Here is a 25,962-nt window from a genome sequence, read left to right on the forward strand (position 1 = left end):
TTTATGGCTGAACAATATTCCATCATATGGATCCATCACATTTGGTTTATTTATTCACGGATGGGCATTTGGGTTGTTTGCACCTTTGGGCTATTTTGAATAATGCTGCCATGAACGTTCGTGTACAAGTTTTGTACAGACAGATGCTTTCATTTCTTTTGCATAGACACCTAGGAATGCCAACTCCTGGGGCAAACGGCACATGTATGTTTAACTTTTTGAGGACTACCAGAGGGATTTCCACAGTGGCCGCACCATCTTACATTCCCACCAGAAACGTACAGAGGGTTCCAGTCACTCCACATCCTTGCCAACGCTGGTCACATCCTAGTGGGTGTGAGGCAGTATCTCTGTGGTTGTTTCAAGTTTCATTTCCCTAATGATTAATGGTATGGAACCTCGTGTGTTCTCACGTGTTTATCGGTCATCCCTGTATCTTTGAAGAAATATCTATTCCAGTCCTTTGCCCACTGTTTAATTAGGTTTGTCTTTCTCTTTCTGAGCTGTAGTTTTTTTGATATATTCCAGATAACACATCCATTATTAGATACAGGGTTTGCAAATATTCTCTCCCATTCTGGAGGTTGTCTTTTCTAGTTGGTATAACTTTTGAAATCCAGTCTGGTAACACATATCAAAGAGTTCAGTATATAGTTTATCTTATAGTTTTACTTCTAAGAATTTATCCTAATAAAAGAATTAAAGAAGTGGAATGAGAACTGCTAATGAACAAGAACATTCACCATAGCACTACTTAAATTGGATCTCAATCCTTTCCTCACACCATAAACAAAAACGAACTCCAAATGGATCACTGTCCTATATGTAAGAGTTAAAACTATAAAGCTTCTTGAAGAAAATATAAGAAAACTTTGGAAACCTTGGGTTTGGTACAGATTTCTTAAATAGGTCACAAAAAGCATGAACTACAAAAAAAAAATGGATACACTGGACTTCATCAAAATTTAAAACTTTCACTCTTCAAAAGATGGCTGAAAATGACAGTGCGGGTCTATTTTTACCTACAAGGGTACAGAAAAAAAAATAAAAAGGCACAATAACAAAATAACAGGGTATATAACTCCACAAAGAGTGTTTCAGAGGATTCCGCTCTTTTCTTCCTATCTTCTAAAATGTCTGAATTCTCCATTTGGCAATGACTACACATTTTTAAAAAATTTTTAAAAATGTTTATTTATTTTTGAGGGAGAGAGAGAGAGAGAAAACAAGCGGGGGAAGGTCAGAGAGAGAGGGAGACATAGAATCCACATCAGGCTCCAGGCTCTGAGCTGTCAGCACAGAGCCTGACGTGGGGCTTGAACGCACAAACCACAAGATCACGACCTGAGCCAAAGTCAGACACTTAACCGACTGAGCCACCCAGGTGCCCTTCTTTTTATTTTTTATTTATTTATTGTTTTGGGGGGTGGGGAGGAGCAGAGGGAGGGAGGGAGGGAGGGAGGGAGGGAGGGAGGGAGAGAGAGAGAGAGAGAGGGGGGGGGGGGGGAGGGAGGGAGAATCCCATGCAGGCACCACGCTCAGCATGGAGCCTGACTTGGGGCTCATTCCCACGACCCTCGGATCATGACCTGAGCCGAAATCAAGAGTTGGATGCTCAAACGACTGAGCCACCCAGACGCCCTGCCAGTGACTACGTATTTCTATACAATGAGGAGGAGAGCTGGAGAGGAACCTCCACAAAACTATTTCTGTTTTGAAAAAGGGAAAAAGGGAATTTCCATCTCATAATTAATAGAAAATAATATTCAGAGTTTACCATGTTGATTTAGGAGTTTTGTGAGGGTTTTTTTTTTTTTTTTTTTTTTGGACACATTTCAAAAATAAGAATACATTGTAATTTTATTAAGAGTGTAATATCTTTGCCCTTTTTCACGGATAATTTCTATTATACACTCAAGTTAATCTGTCAACAACTTTCAGTGATGTAGATGGATAATAATGGCTTAAGGTTATTCTGTAAAAAAAAGTTTACATGCACAGCACTATCTCACAACCCTCCAGGGCTTGTTATACAGAAGTAAAAATAATTCAAGACAGTTAATAAAAGTCTGCGTACTTGACTCGGAGTCTCTAGACCCTCACTAAGTTAATTACTCTTATTTTACACTCCATTTAACAAGTTACGCAAACCAGCAGAAAACGGGAGGCACCAGACAAACAGGGAGGGTAAGCGGCAAATCCAGTACAGAGCAGGTAGCAGCCAAGAGCCCAGAGGAGACGATGATTAAAGATCTGAAAACTGACTCACAAGAGAGCCAAAGATGGTTGAGTAGAGAAGCAAATATACCTTTGCTGTACAAGAAGATCAGGAAGTGACCATAATGAAACAATAAATAGTATTTGGAAACAGGTGTCTAGATAATTGAAAGCTATATGCTCAGTACATTCAAGAAAGCCAGTCAAGATTATTATGTATTTGAGAGAGATTTCCACTTTTGATTAAAAACGGCTAATTTTGTTAGAGATGATTAACAAAATAAACAACGGCAATCTGGAAAACTACTTTATTATCAAAGGAAGCTCTATGCGTTAAGAGAAGGGCAAATAACTAAGGTATTTTTGGAAACGTATTTTAATAGCTACCCAAGTTTAATGCCGTTCAGAGGACTGAACTAAAGAAGTAATTTAGATCCGCTGACGGATTCTTCTGTGCTCCTCAGAATGCACCATGTAGGTGGTTCCCAAGACCAACTCTGAGTAAGAACTAACCCTGTGGACAAGACCATTTTCTATCTGGCTCTGTCCATCACCTATAATCTCCTGGCTTTGCACCTCCGTCTTTGAGAAAAAGCACTTTAACTTGGCTGTCTGGGGCCCAGGTCTTTAACAAAAATTTGTGTCATACCCTGCTTTTGTACTAAGCTTTTCAAATGCCACTCTGCAACCACACTGCATTTGGAGAGCTACCAGGTCCTATGCAGAGAAACTAAGTTCCTGACTTGATGAGGAAATGGAGTCTGATCTTCTCAGCGCTGAGGTGAGTTACCTCCACTACCACGTGAGTTCCTGCTGTCCACACCCCTAAGGCTGGCATTTCCACAAAGACAGCTGGATATGACTAATCTGACCTCACAAATGTGAAACTAAACGAGGGGTAGAAGCGAGCCAGTGCCACTTAAGTCAGCAGCAGAAAGAACCCAAACACGGAGTTCCTGCTCCCAGTCTGGACGGACTATGTTTGGGACTCCCGCCAGAGGAATTATTCACTCTTCAGATTAACTTTGTAGCTTGAAGTTAATGCATGACAGGGACAGATGCCAGGCCAAAAGGGCAGCCTGAAGGTCAGCCGGGTAGCAGTGACAGCAGATGGGTAGAGAAGGTGGTGTCCTGCACAAGGCAGGAGAGTGCCAAGTAAGGCTGAGGCCACAGGCAAGCAGCCTAATTCCTGGAGGCTCCATGCCAGGAGGCCATGATGGCTGTGACTCGGCTGGGGCCCAGGAGTGGCCTGGGATGCCCGCTGACCAGGAGGAAGCTGTCTATTCTGGAATGGTTAGCTAATCGCCTAAGATGCTGCTGAGCCAAGAGGGCAAAGGCAAGCAGGTTCTCCCCTCTGGACCAGGCAGTCCTCCCGCCTCCCCCCAGGAACGTGGCTGAGGTGGAAGAAAAGCGGCCAGTCTCGGAGCACTGAAGCGATTCAAACTGAATCAACTGGTGCTTTATTCAAAACAATGATGGCTTTGTCAGGAGACTGCAACAGGCCAACAAGAGCCAGCTGAAAAACCTGCCCTCCCCTCCTAATTTCTGCCCCCTAGTCCCCATGACTTTAAGACATCACACAAAAAAAGAGGGGAAAAAAGTACACACACAAACCAACAGCAGCCAACCCTTGTGATGCAACAGGGGCAGGCCAGCTGCCATTCAGAGATGACACATCACTGGAGCTGGCTGTTTTGCTGCCGTGGATCTCCTACCCAGGAGTCGGAACTCCTGGGACATAGCTGAGTCTCACTTACTGATATATTTCCAGTGATCCCAGCCAACAGAGAACAAAGGGCTGAAACATCGTGTTTCTATAGTGCTGTTGGGTCAATGTTCCAGTCAATTTGGGAGGGCGGCATACCCGAGACCTCAGTTAGAGCTACCAGGCTCGAGTGGCTGCCCCTCGCTTTACAAGAGCCTGAAAGCTCCTACCCCAGGACCCTCTAGGGAAGGAAACAGAAAGAGATTCTCTCTGCAGGAAAGAACTTGGAGGGGGCTGGGGTGGAACCAGCAGATTATAGTATTTTTCACACCACACCCAGCCCTGCTCACTTCATCCATATTTTACCAATCAGCAGCAATCATCTCAAGCATTGTACAAACACACCCATAGCTCCAAGGAGCCAGCAATAAGCACAAAAAAAAGAGATAAGCAAACAAAGCCATGGGGCAAAAAGCAGCTGGCTACATACTGGCCAAGCCAGCTCAACTGTAATCAAGAGGTCTCTGGTAGGCTGCACTAAGAAGCAACTGTAGGAGTGAAGAGCCATGTCCTTTCTCCCTGGCTCCTATGGATTTTGCTAACGAGAGGATGTGTCCTATTTGGTGTCGGGCAAATCCTAGGAACTTCATCTAGCTGTCCTGCATTAATCTGTGAGCAGCTTTCAACTTACTGGAGAAAAAAAAAGTGCATAGAAATTTTGAGATACTTAAATATCATTTAGACCACTTTGACTTCTTTATTGTAATCAAATACTTGGTCTTGTCAAAAGGATTCTAATAAAATGCTTTAGAGAGAGAGAGAAAAAAAGAAGCAACTGCAGGAAGACACGCATGCCACAGGTGAGTTTCCCCAGCACCACCTGCCTGCTGGTTCTCAGGTACCGCACAAGGACAACGTCAAGGACAAGAGAGAGGCTGAATTGATAACTGGGCCTTCCGCCAAGGTCTCTCATGAGGGAAAAAATTAAGAACTCCAAAGCTCAGGACTTGTCCAATGAATAGAGGACCAGCTTGAGGGAGTGCTAAGGAGGCTGGGGGCCAGGGCCTGGAGCTCTAAGCCAGAACGTGGCGGGTGGATGCGGATGCCACAAGGGGCAGCCTCCCCTTTCCGCTGAAGGGAGGGAGTCTTATGACTGATTCAGTTTTTCAAACATAACCGAGGTCCTCATGTCTTTGACCAGCCCCTCCACCACACATTCAGCCAGCAGCACAGGGGTGGGCTAAATGGAACCACAGAAACCCCACAACCGATCAAACCGACATGTAAAGCTGCAGAGATCATCTCTGGACTTGATGTGAAAGTATTTCAATTGCTTTCCAGCGAGTTGAATCAGCTCTTCCTTCCATGAACCAAGTCATACCAGTATTTTCTTTTGTAATTCAAAGGAAATGCATCCACACAGCTCCCCATCACATGTGGTGCAGACTCACAGTTGGAATTATAACCTTTCATAACACTCAATGCTCTCCTTGCGTCCGGATCGACAAAAAGCTAAGGGACCGCATTCACCTGCTCACGTCACTGCAAAGCGTAGCCTCGGGGGTCTGTCAACCAGCAGGCACAGCACAGACAGGCAAGCTGGGGCCTCAGTTCAGGTGTGCACGCTGCCGATGGGTGTGTCAAACACCATCCACTGAGTTCCCTGCCCTTCTGCAGGCTGTAGAGACACACGTGAAAATGCAGGGAGCATTCCTATCAGCAGCCCAGGGCACAGAACAAAGGGTGCTTTTCAGCTGCGTACCTGCTCACCTCCTTCCTCCACACACCCCTTATCAAGGGTTGGCAGGGTGTGACAAAGAGGTGGGGTGCCTAATGTGGCAATCCCAATTGCCTCTTTTTTTCAAGAGTCCTGCTGAGAGATTCTCAGGGTTGATGGTTATTTCTGTCAGGAAGGAGAGGGAGGGGGAGCATTTTCAGAGAAAGCAGCCACCCTGCAGTACGGTAATAGGGATGAACAGAACAAGGGCACAGAAACACCTTAAAGTTACACAAAAAATACCATGAAATATTCTCAATAACCAAGAAAAAGGGATTAAATAAACAAAAGTACATCCACACAATGAAACACCATTCAGCCACTAAAAAACATTGCAGATGAATATTTTGGGGCCTAAAAAGGTGTTCATAATCTATTAAATGAAAAAACATATATACTTATCATGACAAAAAAAAAAAAAAGAAGAAGAAAGAAAGAAAAACAAACAAAAAACCCACAAGGTCTGGAAGGATAAACACTAGGGAATTGACAGTGGTTATCTCTGGGTGTGGGATTTTTTTTCCTGGAAGGAGGCCTGGAAATACAGTCAAATTTCAAAAAGTGAGGTGTTAAGCCTAAAAGAATAACTCCCCAACTTTTCAGGGAATGTATCTCAGCAGAAGCACTACACCTCTAATAAATACAAATTCTATTTCAATCTGGCTTAGAAGCAGAAGTGATTGGCATTTAAGAACCATAAAGCTATTTGCCAACACCCTTATAGATCAGATCAAATATAGATGGAAATCTGAGAGCAGGAACAGGCTCAAGGGGGCAAGATGGCTGCCCAAGCCGTACCTTCATGTGTGAATGTGTGCGTTGGGGGAAGGTTCTAAAGGGGGTGCGTTTATTCTTTTCTTCACCACCTCAAATACACACACACACGTGCACATATACACACTAATACTGGGGAAGGGAAGTAGGAGGCACGTAATGTAAGGTCAAATGTGTAGGTTAGAAACTTTAAACAAAAGTACAGAGATAGGCCTCCTCAGTCTAACTTAAAGTTATAATTTTATTTCAACTACAACCAAATCAACTTATAGTTAAATTATCCCTTTCATCTCCTCCAGACTCCCCCTATGAAAACAGCCCCACCCCAACAAAGTATGGTGAATTTAAGGGGTGTAGTCTGAGATAGACTATAAAGCTAAGAATGACTTCTAGTCCAAGAATTTCACAAAATGGAGAATCGATCCTCTATCTCCCAGATAAGATCATTTAAAATAATTGCCCAAGCTCCTCCTAACTCAAAGTTAACTGTCTACTAGATGCATCTGTACCTCTGGGGTTTAACAGGCAGTCTTAGATTTTATATTCATTTATATTTTTATGGTCCTGTGACTTTAAACACAGCACAGGGCAGAGAGTACACAGTAAGAGCTAGAACACTAAAAATACTTTCCTTGTGCCAGAAGCTGACCTGTGGCAAACAGCACAACACAATCCTTCATCCAAGACTCACTTTTAAACTAGATTTAACCTAGCCTAAACCCATCTCCCCAGAATAACTAATACTTGAACTCAGACATTAAACTATAAATTGAAGCAAAATTTAAAAGTGGAGCTCACATATTAGTTCAGATTTCTTCCAATTCTTCAGCTATGCCCGATCTCGTTAACACTGGGCTCACATTCCCAAACACCAAGAATCACCTGAAGCTGAGTGACGGGTGCCCACCCTTAGAGCCAGCAAACATTCCACCACTCCCTATGGCCTTTCCATCCATCACTCAGGCCACATCAATTGCAGTTTTATGTTTACATGGTTTTTCACAATAAAAAAAATTTCTCTGTAACCATGACTTTATCAAAATGAGGAAAATACATGTTACAGATGGCTCATTCACTTCCTGGCCCTTGTGGGCATTTGTGTTTGTAGTCCCTGACTCATACGATGTTAACAGGAAAAAAAGGTCTTAACAGGATAATCTCAGAGACAGTGATCTGGCAAGCTAGAGGGCAAGCTGGAGAGGCAGGCCATTTTCCCAACCATTCTCTCATTTACTATATACAGAAGAGACAGAAGATAGCAAATTATGAAATTTCTAGACACTGACATATTTAGATCTTGAAGAGCATGTAGTCCAGTGCTTCCCAAGTCAGGCTTCCTAAAGAAAATGTTGAAAACCAGAAGCGTTTTAAGTACTTGTTTAAATGACAGCTCTATTGTGACATAATCTCCATGCCATGAAATTTTCCCTTTAAGAGTGTTCACGGGGGTAGCCAAAGATACGGGGCCGCTTGGCCACAGGATGTAGCGCGGGGGACTGTGGGCCCCAGCAGAGCCCGTCCACAGGCCTGTTTACCATTACAGGGAGGTCTCTGCCCCCTGGGGCTGACACCCCCCCCCCCAACCTTTCCCCAGGCTGAAGCTGCAGGGTATTGAGGTACCAGCCAGATGTCTTCTCACAAAGGTTCTGGGGTGGCACAGGGCAATGCAGCTCCTGCCAGTGACAGGGAAATGGACACACTGGAGCCGGCGGAACTGGGACCCCTGCTAGAAGAAAAGGCAAACGAGTAACTGTCAACCCAGCCGAGACTGAAGGAGAGCAAGCACACCCAGCACCCCAGGAGGAGGAGGAGGAGCGGGTATAGGCCCTTCCCCTCCAAGCCGACCACGCCATGGAGAAGATGCAGAGGAGTTTGTGCAGAAGGTCTGGGAGGGATGCTAGAGGGTCATCCCGTATGTCCCAGCCCGGCCTAGGACAACGACTACTTGCTACATGGCCATGGACCACCCGTGCCCTCCTGCCGGGTTTGCTTCAAGAGCGTTTCCCGCATCTGTACGGAAACTGGCAACATCTGGACCCATCTGCTTGGTTTTGTGCTGTTTTTCTTTTTGGGAATCTTGACCGTGCTCAGACCAAATATGTACTTCATGGCCCCTCTGCCAGAGAAGGTGGTTTGTGGGATGTTCTTTTTGGGTGCAGTGCTCTGTCTCAGCTTCTCCTGGCTCTTTCACGCCGTCTATTGTCATTCAGAGAAAGTCGCTCAGACTTTTTCCAAACCGGGTTATTCAGGGATTGCTCTACTGATTATGGGCAGCTTTGTCCCCCGGCTCTATTACTCCTTCTACTGCTCCCCACAGCCACGGCTCATCCACCTCTCCATCATCTGTGTCCTGGGCATTCCTGCCATCATTGCGGCACAGCAGGACTGGTCGGCCACTCCTAAGCACTGGCAGACAACAGCAGGAGTGTTCCCGGGACTTGGTTTGAGCGGTGTTGTGGCCACCATGCACTTCACTATTGCTCAGGGCTTTGTCAAGGCCACCACAGTGGGCCAGATGGGCAGCTTCTTCTTCACGGCCGTGATGTATGTCACCGGAGCTGGCCTCTAGGCTGCTCAAATTCCTGAATGCCCCTTTCCTGGAAAATGTGACATATGGTTCCAGTCTCATCAGATTCTCCACGTCCTGGTGGTGGCAGCAGCCTCTGTCCACTTCTACGGGGTCTCCAACCTTCGAGAATTCCGTTATGGCCTAGAGGGGGGCTGTACTGATGACTCTTTTCTCTGAGCCTTCCCACCTGAGGGGTGGAGGAGGAACTTCCCAAGTGCTTTTAAAAATAACTTCTTTGTTGACACGAGAGGAAGAGTCTGAGTTGCCTGTTTCTAGAAGAAACCTCTTAGAGAATTCAGTACGAACCAAGCTTCAGCCCACTTCCATACCCACTGGGCGATAAACTACCCATTTCCCTAGCTGAGGAGGATGGGGAGGGTCCAAGTCAGACATGCCCCGCCTCAGCAGTCCCCCTCGTTGGCAAGGGGGGGACCGTCCCCTCACAGAGACAGCACTTCGAAGCTCATGTTGAGGTTTTACCCCTCCTCCAACCATTTTGGGAAAAAATGATGGACTGGGACTCTTCAGAAATCCTGTTTCCAGAAGAAAATGTCCCTTCCTTACCCCCATCCTTATTTTGTTATCTGGCTTATAACAGGCCATCCATTTTTGTAGCACACTTTTCAAAAACAGTTAGAACCTGGTCCCATCTTTCTAGGGCCTGGATCTGCTTTTACAGCAGGAAGAACAAAGCCACCAACTTTTACATAGCCCGGATAGTCATGGAAGTGTGTTCAGGCTTCCATGACTTTTAATTTTCTTTTAACCTGACTTTTAATTTTCTTTTCCTTGGCACGGTCATGTAAAATTAAAATGGGGAAAGATATTTAATACTTAATACTAAGCTTTAAAAAGAAACCTGCTATCATTGCTATGTATCTTGATGCAAAGACTATAGTGATAATAAAAGAAAGTACAGAAGACACTTGGCATTCAAACAAAAAAATAAGTAAGTAAACAAACAAATAAAAATAAAAGTGTTCACTGGGGTGCCTGGCTGGCTGAGTTGGTGGAGTGTGAGACTCGTGATCTCGGGGTAGCGAGTTCAAGTCCCACGTTGGGTGTAGAGATTATTTAAAAGTAAAATCTTAAAAATTAAAAACCAAAATACAATAAATGTGTTCATTGGTTTTTAGTACATTCACCAAGTTGATGATCACATCATCATTCTCTAATTTTGGAACATGCTCATTACTCCTTCAAAAACCTTACACCCATTAGCTGTGAGGATCCATTCTTCCATCTCCATGGCAACAACTACTCCACTCCTCTGTTTTATGAATTTACCTGCACATTTCAGATAAATGGGATCGCAACAGGTGGTCCTTTGTGTCTTGCTTCCTAGGATAACGTTTTTAAGGCCCATGCATGTTGTAGCATATGTTGGAATTTCATTCCAAAAGTTGTCTTCAATATTTTTAAAAGTATTTATTTGCCCATGAATAAAGTCATGGTGGTCATTCTTTAAATAAACACATTTTTTCTCATTTTGTAAACAACAGAAAAAAATTCAAATATATAGAAAAATTGAAAAGTTATGTGGTGCACACCCATGAACCCACAACCTGGATGCGACAAATAGCACTTCGGTATATTTACTTCAACACAAATTCATCCATTCATCCATCTATCTTACTTATTTTTAAGCAGTGGTTCTCAAAGTGAGCTGGAGAGCCTGGGAGTCCCTGAGGACCTTCTGGGGGTCTACGATGGCAAAACTATTTTCAAAATAATACTAAGGGGCTATTTTCCTTTTTCCATTTCCACTCTCTCAAGAGTGAATGGTGACATTCTGCAGACGTGTGACACCGCGGCCGAAGAAAGTAGAGGTGAACATCCAGCTGTCTTCCAACCAAACATTAGCTGAACAGTAGACAAGATTTGCAAGTGTGGAGAACAATGCCGCTCTGCTCATTTTTGCAGAAAACAATCATTTTCTACAAAAATGTTATTTATGTTAACACCTAATGGGTTTATTATTTTTTCCAGTGCTTTAGCAAATATTTTTAAATTCTCTGTTTTTATTTCTAGCATGGTAAACGTCAACAGCTATAATCCACACAATCAAAAGCTCTTTGGGCTTTCCAATATTTAAGAGCACAAAGGGGTCCTGAGACCAAAAGGTTTGAGGGCTGCTATTTTCAAGCATTTCAGAGTAAGATGCAGACATCTATATACTTTGTCCCTAACACACCAGCATGCATAACATGTCAGCCAGAGTTCAACATTGGTCAATGTTTCCTTTTGTTTTGGTAAGATTTACACATAATAAAACGTACAAATTTTAAGTGTACCGTTCTCGTTCAATGAGTTCTGACAAATGTATGTGCAATCCCCTATCCAGATTACCCCCATCGTGGAAAATTCTCTTGTGTCTCTTTCCAGTCAGTCCCCACTCCAACCTCCTTCAGAAGCAAGTAGTGGTGTGATTTTTTTCACCTTAGTTTCAGCTATTCTAGAACTTCATGTAAATGAAATCATATCTGTTCTTCAGAGGAAGGGTTATTTAATTCAACATAATGTTTCTGAGGTTCATCGTGTTTTTGCACATACCAGTAATTTGACCTTTTTTTATTGCTGAATGCAAACTGTTTCTACAGCAATCTCTCTCAAAAACATAAGGGCCATTGAAGATAAATAAGGGTGGTAACCATGCCTCTAGTCTAAGCTCAATCCCAGCCCCTGCCTCCCCCCACCCAGTTAGACACAGTGGCAGGGAGGAGCTAGCCAGCGGCACCACCGTCCCGGAGCGCCAGCCCAATCACCCTTCTATCACGGTTCCTGCCATTTCCTATTCTCACCTGAGAAGAAAGTTCCCATCTCAATCTGTAAGAGAAGTTTATTACAGGAAATGGAAAATCAATACCAGATGACAGAGGTACTAGGCTTCCCTCAAAAACACGTCGGTCAATGAACGGACACACAAACGTGGTATGTTAATACACGGGACACTATTGAGCAAGCGCGAGGAATAAAATACAGATAGATACATACTGCCACATGGATAAACCTTGAAAACAGGATTCTAAGTGAAAAAAGCCAGACATAAAAGGCTGCACACAGTATGGTTCCATTTATATGAAATGTCCAGAAAAGGCAAATCTAGAGACACGGAAAGCAGATCAGTGCGTGTCTGAGGCTAAGGTGGAAACTGGGATCAAACCTAAAAGGACCGGAAAGACCTCAGCGGGGGGGGGGACAGAATCTTATTCTGAAACTGGATTGGGATAATGACTGCACAACCAACAAATCGATAAACTGTATACTTAAGATGACTGCAATGCATGGTATATAAATTATACTTCAGTAACGTTGCTAAAAAATAACAACAAAAACTTGTCTGTGCAAGTAGATAAGAGTCCTGCTCCAAGGCAGAGAAAGACCTGTTTAATAATTCAAAGAACAAAGGAGGCATTTTAAAAGACCCCGCTTGCTACTCAACTAGAAAAGAGTCATGTAAAATAGCAAAGTAATACAATCATATGTTGTTTTAAGAATTCATTGAAAGTCTTTCGTTTTAATAAATAAAAGGGATTTATAAATTAACTTCCTCTAAAAGGCTCCATATCAAGCTATGAGGGCAGGTCCCAAAGGCTCATCAGGAGACGAGGTAGCCCACTGGCAAATGGGCCAGTTACCACATCAGCACGGGACAAAGTGCTTTCGGTTGCTCTTTCAGAAGCTCGAATATTGGGTAAATTTTAATCTACAAACTAAGTTAATTCCCCTACTTTCTTCGTAAGAAGCTATTTTTTGTCCTGATGGCCAAGTTTGTCTCATGGTGACAAACCAAAAGAGGGCACCTTCTTGCCTACGCCCACAAGCCACAGAGGGAAGGAACTGTAACAAGCGTTCAGAACGGATCCTCCTACTCCCAGAATTTTCCTCAACAGCAAAGCCATGCTACTTAAGCCTCATGGTTTCCCTCTTCAGTGCAACTAAAACTCCCAAACCTCTGTTTCTACCTGCAGCCTGGTTCTCTCTGCTGTCTCTTTACGAGCTCTCACTGCTTAGCTCTCTACTCAGATTCTTCACGTCCACTTCTGAGACTCAAAAGCAAACAGAAAGGAATCCTGTTTCTGGAACTGTTTTTTCCAGATCTTGGACACCTTCCTGGAGCTACGCTTCTACACTGCCCCTTTCCAGAAGATTTTTCTGGTGATGCAGTCCAACCCCAAACACATGAAGAATGCTAGATTTGGAGAGGCTCCTTTAGGGCATGTAGATCAGGCAATATTCCTCCACCACAACCAGACCCAACTGAGCAAAAACATCTTTTGGGATATACGACAGCATGTATTTCGCAGGAAAAAACACTACCTTCCAGATGCCAGCTCAAAAGTCCAGAGTCTCCCCTGCACATCTGACCCCCTCGAGAGGCACGGTAGAGGTCTGGGAGGCGAGACGGAGCACAGTGTGGTCGAGGCTACGAGAGGACCTCGCCGGACAACCGCAGTGCCCCTTACACTGACAGTCCCCTCGAAGCCCCCTCTTGGGGAAGCTGCCCCTCCCACAGCTCCAGTCACAGGGTACCCACAGCAGACGAGTTTAGTGCACAGCACAGCGGTGTCCCCAGCACACCTGCCACTGCAGTTGACGGGGCCTTCCTCAGCTTCCTCATTTCAGTAACGGCCCCCGTGGTTCAGGCCAAAACCTCCCAGTCACTGCAGATCCTTGTCTTTCTTTAATCCTCCAGGCCCAGTCCACTGGCACGTCCAAAACCCACCCTGAATCCATCCGCTTCTCCCACCTCCGCTGCTGCCATTCTAGCCTGAGAAAGGCCCAACGGCCTCCCAAGTGCTGCCCCAGCTTCTACTCTTGCCTCCTATCAACTGGTCTCCACGGAGCAGCCTCGACAAGCTATATTCCCCAGGGCGGCGAGCACAAGATCCCACCTCCTCACCAACAAGGCCCCTTGCCTCTTGAGTCTCACCTTCTACCGCTCACCTTGCCCTCAACATTCTAGCCACACTGGCCTTCGTTCTAGCCCCGCAATGTGCCAAGTTCATTCCACCCTGGGCCTTTGCCTCGGGCTCTTCTGCAGCCCGGAATGCCTATCCGTGCCTGGCTCCCACTCACCACTCAGGTTTCAGCTCAACCTAAAATGTCACCTCCTCAGAAGACTTCTCTGACCAGCAAGCTAAAGTATCTTCCTCCCATCCCCCTATCACTTTCCTTCTTTCATCCTGTTTTATGGTCTTCACTGCACCAACAATATAAATCTGATCTGCTTACCGATTCCCTTTGTTAGAATATAAACTCCATGCGGGGAGATGACTCATGTTCCTTGTTTACTACTGTATCTTCAAGCCTACAGCTGTGTCTGGCACCCAACAGAGGCCTGACTAATAACTTCTAGAAGGAAAGAGCCAGACTCATGCTCCGTGGCCTGTGAGGTTCTACTCAGAGAGGAAGGGGACAGCTAGTCTCCCCCCTACCCCCAAACATTTTAATTGGAGGCTATGGGGCTAACTTAGGCAACTGGCAAAGAGCACTGATGGTAGCAGGAAGCTCTAAGCAAGGTCTGAATGTGAAACACAGGCCGTGGGTGAGCTCTGGTCAGGCAGATGCAGAAGCTCCTCTAAGCAGAAGTTTTATTTTTTCATGTTTGTTTATTTATTTTTGAGAGAGAGAGAGGAAGAGTAAGAATCCCAAGCAGACTCCACACTGTCGGCACAGAGCCTGACCGGGGCTCAAACTCACAAACCACGAGGTCCTGAACTGAGCCGAAATCCAGAGTCAGACACTTCACCGACTGAGCCCCCTAGGCACCCCTAAGCAGAAGCTTTGACACAGAGAAGAAACAGGGCTGCAGGTAAGCGAGCCAGCTGGCAGTGGGCTAAGCAAGGCTGCAAGGAAACCAGGCTGAAAACAGGCTGAGAGAAGAGCCGAGTCACTTCACAGGGATGAAGCGCGAAGGAAGGACGAGCCCCCGCCCCGGGGCGGAGGACCCAGAGCGGCCGGGAACCCAACTCTAGTCCGCACTAGTTCAGGCAATGCTAGGAACCCTGGGATCATCGTGAGGCTACCAGCACCCTTCCCAATCCTTGCAATAAACCCGTATCACACGGGGAAGCACAAGAGGGTCCCTGATCCATGCAGCTGGAACAGTTCTGCCTACATAAAACACAAGTCCTGAGGCCTGGAATTCTAACCATAGACAGAATTCCAACAAAAGATGGAAAAGATCATCTAAGATATTTGCTGTCCGCACTGCACATATTCTACCCAAGAAAATGGGAGCTCACACTGAATTCTTCATCATTGTATGAATCCTTAAAAGTAAGTAAAATTGGGGCACCTGGGTGGCTCAGTCAGTGGAGGCCAACTCTTGATTTCGGCTCAGGTAATGATCCTAGGGTCATGGGATCGAGCCCTGTGTTGGGCTACATGCTGAGCGGAACCTGCTTAAGATTCTCTCCCTCTCTCTCTCTAATTAAGAAAAAAAAAAAGTAAAATTAGCTTTCTATAATATCCTATCCTATCAATTATAGTGAGGACTAAGGCTAAGACCCATTCTACAGACTTCTCCTTATATAACAAGGACCCTCCCATCACTAGATCCCCTGAACTGCCACCTACTACACCAGCATTAAATTGACAGAACTCGAGAATGGGCTGCTATGTGTTCCTGTGGTTAAGGAAGAGCTAAAAATGCCTTTTTATAGCTGAGTCATGTGTTTCAAAACATGACCTCAAGAAACACTTCAAACCAGGCTGTATGGCTGCTATAATAAATGACACAAAAGTGAGTGGCTTAAAACACCACCTATTTAGGGGTGCCTGGGTGGCTCAGTCAGTTAGGCACCCAACTCTTGATTTCGGTCAGGTCATGATCACACAGTTCATGGGATCGAGCCCCACGTCGGGCTCTGTGCTGACAGCATGAAGCCTGCTTAGGATCCTCTCTTTCTCCTTCTCTTTCTCTTGTGCTCCTCCCCTGCACATGTGTGTATGTGTCTGCATGTGTGCCCACGCTCTCTCTCTCTCTCTCTCTCTCTCAAAATGAACAACCAACCAACAGCAACAAAAAAAGGACACCACCTATTTATTACCTTAGAGTTCTGGGAGTCAGAAGTCTGTCGTGGGTCTCACTAGGCTAAAAATCAAGGTGTCAGCAAGGCTGGGTTCCCTCTGAAGCTCTAGGGCAGAATGTACTTGCCCGCCTTTTCCAGCGTCTGGAGGCACCCACATTCCTTAGCACACTGCCCCTCCTCCATCTTCAGAGCCAGCAACATCAGGCCAGGATTTCTCCTGCTGATCTCTGTCTGCTTCTCTCTGATTTCCTCTCCTATTTTTATGGACCTCGGTGATTACTGTGGGCCCACCCAGAAAATCCAAAATGATCTCCTCATTTTAGAGGTAGGTGATTAGTGGGGTGCCTGGCTGGGTCAGTTTGTAGACCATGCCACTCTTGATCTCGGGGCCATGAGTTTGAGCCCCACATCGGGCGTGGAGCCTACTTTAAAAAATCAATCAATCCATCAATAATTTATAAATAAACAAACAAACAAGCAAATGAATAAAGGTAGCTGATTAGCAAACTTGATTCCTCTTTGCCATGTAACCCAGCGTATTCACAGGTTCTGGGGATTAGGATATGGATCTTGGGGGAGGAGCGGGGAGGGAGAGGGGTCATTAATCTGCTACAACAGTCCAAATGAGTCACAATACAAATGCCATTCAACGAAAGCATTCACCCTATTGTCCCACTCCATACCAACATCCCCTAAAGCCCTGTTCCACAGAGTCTGTGTTTGTCTTTGCACAAGTGAAGATAAATAGGTTCACCAAGGACAAGTTTATGATGTTGGCTTCCAAGTACCTGAACTTCCCTTTTCAATCGCACATGTATTTCTTAATCACCCAGTATGTACCAGACACTGTTAGGATCTGTGGGAAAGTCAAAGATAGCATGAAGCGTGTCAGGTCAGGTCTATGTAACGATTTGAGGCAGAATCGATAAGGGTCATGGATTTACAAAGGAATGTGGCGTCCATTCCCCTTGGGAGGCCTTGCTAGGGCAACAGTGCTTGAGCCGGGTCTTGAAGGAAGGGCAGGACTTCATGGGTGCTGAAGAGCGTGGAGCATGGAAAGGCACGGAGCAGCCCAAGGCATTTCTTTTCCCCACCTTGGTTTCCCCAGGCCTTACTTTAGAAGGACTGGCCCTTTCACCTCCTATAGAACCACAGGCTTTTGTGAACAGATGCGGGAGGCAACTTCTCAGCTCCAGAGTCACTGCCTTGGACAAGGTGCCTCAACTCAGCAACAGGACTAATTAACTCCCAAACTTGGGGTGGGGGGTTGTTTTTTTAATATGAAACATGAGGATCCACCACCCCCCCCACCCCCCCCCACCCCCCCACACACACCTAAGAAGGCTATTGTGAGAGTTGCTTAAGATCATGTAAAGAGAATCCAGGACATAGTAGTGTGTGAATTCTCGTCTTCTTCCACCCCAGCAAACAACCTCGAACCTCGTTTCTCAGGCGTTTCCCAACTGTACAGCCTTTCTTCACCCTTCCATCAGGATGGCAATTAGCCAATCAGCCTCTACACGAAAAGGAAATATGCTCCTAGACTACTAATGGAAGAAGACAGAAAAGGAATATGGAGCTTCCTGCTGGGGAATACGGTCCATAACTGCTGACGGTTAACATGGGGAAGGGGAGGTAAGTATTAAACCCTGATGTCAGGGGAAAGTATCCACACTGATAGCAATTATATAAACTCTCAATCTCAGCGCCGCCATCAGAACTGGTTCACGTTTTTTATTGCAGACCTTGCTAATTATTCTACCACTGCCTGTTTTATCTGCCCCCCACCCCTAGTTCATGAGCTCGTCAAGGACAGACACTGCCTCTGTCATCCCTGTAGCCCTCATTCCCACCTCAGTGCACGCCCCGCAGCGCACACTATATAATGATCAAAAACTGAAAAAAGTGCAAAAGAAGAAAACCTGTTTATCTTCGGCGTGGCTGCAGAGTAGTAAATTTAGTCATCTGTGTGAACGGTTCTCATTTACAACTGGTTACCACACCTAGCATTAGAAAGTACCTCTACTGAAAACTTAAAATTTGGAGGTCACCGTGCTCTAAACTTTTAATCCTTGCTACTCCTTAAATCTGGCAGAGATTGCCACTCTGGGTTAGGAACAGAGAGTTTCTATACAGAGTACACATATACAGGGGTACGTTTTAGGAATTTGTATCCCAAAGCTATCTTACAGGTCCGAATTAAAGGTCTCTTCAGATATCCATTTAAGCAGAAACCCACTGTCCAGAAAGCTACTGCTTATCACTAAATACATAAAGACAACATCTCTAACCCTCCAGAAACATTCACACCTAGGCTCCCCAATAAATAAAGAGTTACATAAAAAGGTAGAGAAGTGAAACCAAAACCAACCACAAAAAGCTATCTACTAGATGTGCTCAGAATCTGTGTGGGTGAGTTACATGTGTGACATTCCTTAAAATGCTAAGAGGGCAAGAACCATGAACTATGTTCTAGAGTACATAGCTCCATTGTGGAGCGTGGAAAGCATACGCAAAGCAAGAATGTGTCTATTTAGTATTTGTCAAGCAAGCATTTGAAAGCCACACTAAGATACGCCAGTGAGATACGTTAGTTCCTTCAATTTACAGAGGAGGAATCTTGTCCTCAGCTGGGTGAGGACACAGAATTGGATGCAGCCTGCGAAGCCTTCTCTTGCCTCCTACTAGACACATTCACAGACATTATCTCACTTATCCTCACCTCCACCCTGCAGGGGAGTTTTACTCTCCCCATTTTATAGTGGCAGACAGGAAGGCTCTGAAAAGGTAAACCATGGGCGCTTTCCCCCCATCATCTATCGCCTAAGTTTGCCTTGGGGAAAGGCAACTTCTTCCCCTCCAAAATGTCCCAGTGATTGAGCACACACCGTAGGACCAAATCAAGATGCTCTGCTACAGGGCTAGCATCACAGAGCGGGAAGGACATGGATTCTAAGGCCAGATGCACGGAGCTGGAATCACCTCGGCACTGTTACTTGCCCAGGAGGGTCACTGGGCACACTCACACACAGTCCCCACTCCTCCAACACCCTATTCCCCCACCCAAAGTCAGTCTCGCCAAAGACTTTTTCAGGGTTCAAGACTTTGCATGTTCAGGAACAGATCATATTCAGAATCCCTGGACCACTTCACAGGACTGGGGAAAAAATAACCACAGCTTCCCCTGTGCTTAGTTCCTCCCCCAAAGAGCTGCTGAACCTCATCTGGAAACAGCTGGGAGACAGCAGTTAACAGGAAACCAAAAAAAAAAAAAAAAAAAAAGACAGCACAGAGTGTACCAGGGAGAGTTAGGCAGCTAGAACCAAGAGGCCAGGGAACAGACAGGAAGCTGAGGTTAGGAAGAGCCTAGGCCAGAAACAGTCTTGCAGGAGAGGAGGCCCCACTGTCCTTCCTCTAGGCCCAAGAAGGAAAAAACCCGGAAAACAGTGGCGAGGGCTGGAACCCCACAGAAAGGGAAGTCAGACCACCAGTGGTGAGATCGAGTGTGCTTTCCTCCCTACCCCCATCTCAACCCTCCTTCTCTGAGAGCCAGCTAGTGGTCACAATAGGACAGCTGAGGTCAGAAACTCACTTCTGTTCGCTGCTTTCTGTGCCAGAGGCTACAGCCCAGACAACTGGTTTTGAGTCGTTCCTCTGTCAATCTGTATCACGGCTCCACACTGCCAACTGAACTCAGGGGCAGTCGCATCAGCCTCACACGGAGAGACAAAGAGTATCTTCATGAGAAATTACTAGGCAGATACCCACCGGAGGCTTGCAGCGGCAGGACTTGAGCACAGAGAACTACAGCAAAGCGAGAGAGCCAGCCAGAGAGAGGGGCTGGAGGTCTTGAAGAGCAAGGTAAGGGTGCATTTGGCAATCAAGAAACTTAATTGAGCGATGGCTAGTTGCCAAAATATTTTTGAAAGAAGTGGGGGAAAAATGCCATTACTAAAATTCTTTGGTGTTATTTAATAATAAGCCTGTGGGTTATCCAAACTGAGGGCAAAGGGAAGTCTGGTTTATTTTTCCTTTAGCAGAGATTAGGTGAGATCTTTCTACCCCATGGCTCCTGCTACATAATCATCCCTTCTCTCCCTGTACACGAAGAAGTTTATATTAAAATAAAGAAAAGGATTAAGTTCTCTTAATAAAACACATTCCTGTCTTTCCCTTATAGTTTTGTTTGAAAAGGCTCTTGTGGTGTATGCTACAATCTAGGTGGGTTTGATTCCAGCGAAGTGCTCAAATTTTAAGACTGAGTAAGCAGGGCTAAAAGAGGGCTGCAATCTCAATTCCAATTCCAAAAAAAAAAAAAAAAAAAAAAAAAAAAAAAAAAGAACATCTTCACGGGCTCAGTGCCAGCTCAAACTGGCAAGACCAGAGAATCAGAGCAGAGCCTAACCAATATGCCACGCAAGGGGGATGGGAGGAGAGCTATGGGTAATGTACTGCAGCCATGTGGCAAACAAACCACCAGGGAAACCTTCAAGAGAGGAAATGGGGGGGGGGGGGGCGGGGGGTTTGTTTCAGGAACATAACAAAGGAACAAGTTGACTAATCATTTATTCCAGTGGGGGAAAATGCCACCCGGAGCCATGTTTTGACTTCAGGTAAATGTGTAATGTTTTAACTTGGATATATCTGGGTTTAAAGGCTCTCCCAAAAAACAACAACAACAACAACAACAAGGAGTGGGGGGAATGTACCTATTTTTCTTTACGCTGTCTCTGGAGTCTCCAAGAAAACTTTTCCTGTGCCGCCTGCAGAGCAGACCTAAGACAGCCCAAGCCAGCCCAGTTACTAATGCAATCACCCCCACTCAGCAGAGATCCTATCATGAGCTTGGTGCAGGACTGACTGCTCTGCACTGCAGATGGCCCGGAGAAGTTCTGTCGCTGAGGCAGAAGTCGCTGGGCACAAATACCTAACATGCGCACCAAAGAAGCAGGAGAGAGTGGAAAGACAGTTTATCTCATGAGGGCCAGGTATATCTGTGACTTAGAAAAAAGGGATCTCTGCCCAGAGCTGGGTCCACATGTCAGGATGGTGTCTGGGATGCCTGCCCTCAACAAGGCCATCTCCATATAGTGTTTCAGGGCTGACCCCAGAACCTTCCAACTTGCCAGGAGGGCAGACTGCACCTCCAACAGCTGTGGTTCCAAAAGTCAACCTAGGAAGCACCCAGGCTGGCTGCTAAGGTGGGAGAGGGTGTCCCAATAAAGTGGATGTGAGAAGACCCAGCCTCCCTCTGCTGGGACAATAAGAAAAGTAAGCTAACATTTACGGAGCATCTACCTACCTGTCAGGCAGTGGGATAAAAGCACTACCTATCTCCTTCCATCTCTAAAATAGCCGATGGAGGCTGATATTACTGTCATCCCCTCTCCATAAAGGAGGAAGCAGGCTCCAGGATTTTACACAACCATTAAAGACTGGAACCAGCACTTAAGCCACCCCTGGACAGGTGCTCCGAACCACTACTCGATATTGCCGAAGCACACAAAGCGTTTGGGGGAAAGGGTGGAGAGTCGAGTAACACAAGGTGCAGCCTGTATTTGCAGCTTTTTCGTGTCCCAAATCGGTGGCCTGGGGACACTGGAGGGGAGGGCCTGGATGGAGAACGTGAAGCCGGAAGAACGCAAGCCCTGCTGGTAGGGGAGGAGGCCAGGACACGGACCCCTCTCGCTACCACGGAGGATCCCTGACCCATAAACACTCCCAAAGGGACAGGAGCCAATGGGAATGCGTGCAGCCCCGGGGTCCTCGGGCGGTCGAGCCCTCCGCGCTGGTTTTGTCAAACTAGGAAGCTCCACTCGAGAGGTGGGGCCGGCCCGGGGTCGCCGGGTCCCTACCTGTAGGCCAGAGTCATGCACTCGAAGAGTTTGGTGAGCGAGGCGTCGATGGACAGGTGGCAGGAGCTGGTCTTGCCGAAGCTGTAGGTCTGGCACGTCTGCTTGTTGACCGTGTCGAAATCGTAGCCCTTCTTGGGCGGGTGCTCGCGGTGCGGCGACGACACCATGAAGTGGCCGCTGTGGATGATCTGCTGGCGGCGCGGAGGCTCCTCGCGGCCAGGCCCGGCCCTGGGCGGCGGCGGCGCGGCGCTCGCGTGGGCCCGGGCCGGGGTGGCCGAAGCGCAGGCGGGCGGCGGGGACGGCTCATCCGTGTCCGAGTCGTCGTCGTCCTCAGGCACCTGAGGCTTGAGCAGCACCGGGCGGCCCCGACTGCGGGGCCGGCGCGGGGAACACATGAAGACGTCGGCGGCCATGGGGGGTGCCGGCCGGGGGCATCCCCGGGGCTCGGGGCGACGCGAACGAGCGAAGCAGACGGGGCGCCGGCCCGGCCCGCGCGCGGACTGTCCGCGAGCGCGCGGCGGGACTAGAGGGGGAGGGCGCGGGGCGGGCCGACTGGGCAGACTCGGCGCCGGCCCAGGCGTGACGTCACCGGCGCGTCTCGGCCAATCGGCTGCCCGCGTCGGCCTCTTAAAGGTGCAGGGGAACCTTTCCGTATCTAGGCGGACAAAAAAGCAGGGGGGTGGGGCGGGGAGGAAGGTTGCCGGAAGCCACGCCTTGATGCCCCGCCCCTCGCCGCCCCCACCCTCTCCGGGCTGCCTGAGATGCTGTGGGAAGCAGTGGCCAGGGACTGCCACTCGCAAGTGTCCTAGCCTTGGAGAGGCGTTGGACAAGTGGTGCTGTGCCGACCCCGCCCCACGGTCCCGGGAATCGCGCTGTGGGCGGGGCCGGGGCTCCACGTGGTGGGTGGAGGTGGGCTCCTTCCCCCTCCCCGTCGCTGGCTGGCTCGGCCGGGCCTGTCTGTAACTGAGTCCTGGCAGCAAGTCCCTTGTGTTGCTGGGCGCGTTGGTTATTGTCCCCATTTAATTGATGAGAAGACTTGAGTCTCTGATACCAAAGGCATTTTTCTAAAGCAGAAACCAGATCAAGAACGCTTCTCACTTAAACCTCATACCCGCAGAGGTGGAAACTGGCTCCGCCAAGTTAAGGTGCTTTCCAAAAAGGCATCACGGTTAGTACGTGGCAGAGCCACCAGCTCCTTTAACCAGGTCTCAAAATACTGTCGTTATTGTTAAGATCTTAAATTTAGACGCTGAACCAGCCCCCAAGCAATTCTAAAAGGGAAAATTGTGAACCTTAGTTTTCTTCTCTTTCAAATAGGGAACAATTCTATGCCTCAAAATTGCGACAGTTAAAAATGATTATAAATCACTTAACACAGAATGAGCACTAAAGAAATGTACTACAGACTGAAGCAATGGAACCGACCTGACCAGAGGTACCTAGAAATTGCCAATACTCCATCACTCTGGACCCACAGAAATAGCAATTTCAAATGGTTCAACCTAATAGTTGCCACTTCTAGAAAGCTGTCAAGGCTTCAGGGGCTCAAAGCCAGCCTGTGATGGCGGCCATGTGGGGAAGATGGGGTTTGACAGGGCATCAGGAGGGGGAAAGAGGCCCCTGGCCAAGAGCACCCACGCTACTTCCAGCAGGGCCTTGAGCGTCCTCCATAGCTTCTCCTTTCAAACCAGTTTCACTTCCAGATTTGGGTGGGCACTGAGGGCCCTGCCCCACCCTCTTCCTGGCAAGGGCCTCCGGAAGAGGTGGGTGTTCAGAGAGAAAGTGACAAACGGCTTTTACCAAAGTGGCTGTGCATCCTCCTTCCCCAGTTGTCTTCAAGGACAGATAGGCCCAAGGGACTGGCAGCTTCACGTGTGAGTTTGAGATCTTCCCCGTTGCCCAAACCACCCTTCCCAGCGCTGGTTGCAGATGTCTGAAAGGCCACCCTTTGACTTGTCTTCCTTCATCTGAAGACTTTTCTCCTTGGTGAACTCTTAAATGCCCAGCCGCATTGTCTAACAAGAGGGAAATTGTCGAATATATTATGGCCCGGAATGTAACAGAACACTACATATTAAATGAAGCAAATATTATTGACATGGAAAGATGTCCATGATATACTGTTGGGTGAAAAAACAACTTTTAAAAAGTTATCAGTAGTTTGAGATCAATTTCAAAAAAATACTTATAAAATCATATCTGTATGTGTGTGTGTGGGTGGGTGGGTGGAGAGAGAGAGAGAGAAGGTGAAGCTTAGTGTTCACACTAGTTATCTCTGGGTGGGGTGATTCTTACTTTCTTCATGTTTATCTATTTTCTAATTTCTTAAAAGAAACAATTATTACTTGTATACTTTTTTTTGGAGTGTACTCCATTTCTCTTTGGTTTCTTAGCACGAAAGACATCCATGTGGGAGGATGTATACTTTACTTTTTTAATTTAAAAAAGTAAACATTGGGGTGCCTGGATGGCTCAGTTGGTTGAGCGTCTGACTCTTCATCTTGGCTCAGGGCTTGATCTCACTAGATCAAGCCCTGAGTTGGGCTCCGTGCTGGAGGTGAAGCCTACTTCAAAAAAAAAAAAAAAAAAAAAAAAGAAACCTCAATTCCCTGGGAGGACAGAACCTCTAAAGGCTGATGTTGTAAACTGGCCACCCATAGGCCATATGCAGTGCACAAACATGCTTTGTGTAATCCTCACCATAAATTCCTAAAGATTATATTAGAGAAAAAAATAAGACTGGAGGAAAGCACAGTTTAAAATGCAGGAAGAAAAGAACTACCAAGAGTGAGATCTGGAGGGGGGTGCCAAAAACAATCAGAGGCTAGCGGGAGAAGGTCTCAGGGACAGTGTACTGGGATATGTGGAAATGATGGCAGAGAATCTAGGCTGAGGGCCTCCACCTTCCTTCCTGCACAGTATCAGGCAGCAACAGCCACGTGCACAGAGGGACATGCAGGACAGTGCTCCAAGAGAGCTAACAACCCCCATGAAGGACAGAGAGCTCCCACACCCAGCAAACCACAAGAACACAGAACCTCATGGAACAGCCATCTCTTCTCAAAAAATTGGAAGCACTCCATTATAATCAAATCAGCAATCAGGCAAACAGGAATTCCCAAATACAGAGTATTACAGACCAGCAAACGTCAGCAAACAGTTAAGGAAAGCCAGCCCTCCGGAAGAAAACTACCTAAGAACTAACAAACAAGGGGGAAAGTTAACAGAACAAACAGAATACTTTAAAAATAATTAATAGCTCTAGAAAGAGTGTGGAAGATTCTGCACCCACCAAGCAACAACTCATTATAGCTTCTTTGTGAAAAGAAGCAAACAGAGGTCTTGGAAAATAAAAATAAATATATATAACATATATCAAACATAAAAATAATGATTTTGAAAAGCTGAGTTGATAGCAGAATGGATAGGGCTAAAAGAGTAGCAAGCTAAAAGATTAAACTGAGAATTTCTCCTCAAAATTCTAAAAGGACAAAGAAAGTAAATGACCTGGAGGGATACGTTCAAAAGTTCTAGCGCCTGCCTAATAGTTCTAGAAAGAAAGAAGAAAGTGAAGGAGGGAGGAAAGAAATAGAGGAAATAATTAAAGCAGAAGGAAAAGAGGGGCGCCTGGGGGGCTCAGTCGGTTAAGCGTCCGACTTCAGCTCAGGTCATGATCTCACAGCTTGTGAGTTCGAGCCCCACATCCGGCTCTGTGCCGACAGCTCGGAGCCTGGAGCCTGCTTCGGATTCTGTGTCTCCCTGTCTCTCTGCTCCTCCTCTGCTCATGCTCTGTCTCTCTCTCCTTCAAAAATAAATAAACATTAAAAAAAAAAAAAAAAAGAAGTAAAAGAAAATTTTCCAGTGCTTAAAATAGAAGCATTCTGTATGGATCAATATAGGCTGATTGTGCTGTGATAGCAAACCACACCCAAATTTCAACACACAAAGGTGTGTTTTTTGGCTCAAGCTCCCTACATATTTGCTGTGTGTCCATCACAGGTCAGCAATGGGCTCTGCTGGTTGTAGTC

General features: G+C 46.5%; 1 protein-coding gene and 1 pseudogene across 2 annotated transcripts in view; one reads left to right on the plus strand and one right to left on the minus strand.

Moving 5' to 3' along the window:
- LOC102970116 (MLX interacting protein) overlaps positions 1–22,442 on the minus strand; it is a 60,496-nt gene extending 38,054 nt beyond the window's left edge. For both annotated transcript variants that reach the window (XM_042961375.1, XM_042961374.1), the window contains exon 1: positions 21,935–22,442. In XM_042961375.1, the coding sequence (XP_042817309.1) occupies positions 21,935–22,347 (413 nt within the window). In that variant the 5' untranslated portion in view covers positions 22,348–22,442. The remainder of the gene's footprint in view (positions 1–21,934) is intronic.
- Positions 7,873–9,461, plus strand: LOC102965482 (annotated as a pseudogene).
- Positions 22,443–25,962: the final 3,520 nt, after the last annotated feature.

Source organism: Panthera tigris, chromosome D3, assembly GCF_018350195.1.
Source record: "Panthera tigris isolate Pti1 chromosome D3, P.tigris_Pti1_mat1.1, whole genome shotgun sequence".
Classification (NCBI taxonomy): domain Eukaryota; kingdom Metazoa; phylum Chordata; class Mammalia; order Carnivora; family Felidae; genus Panthera; species Panthera tigris.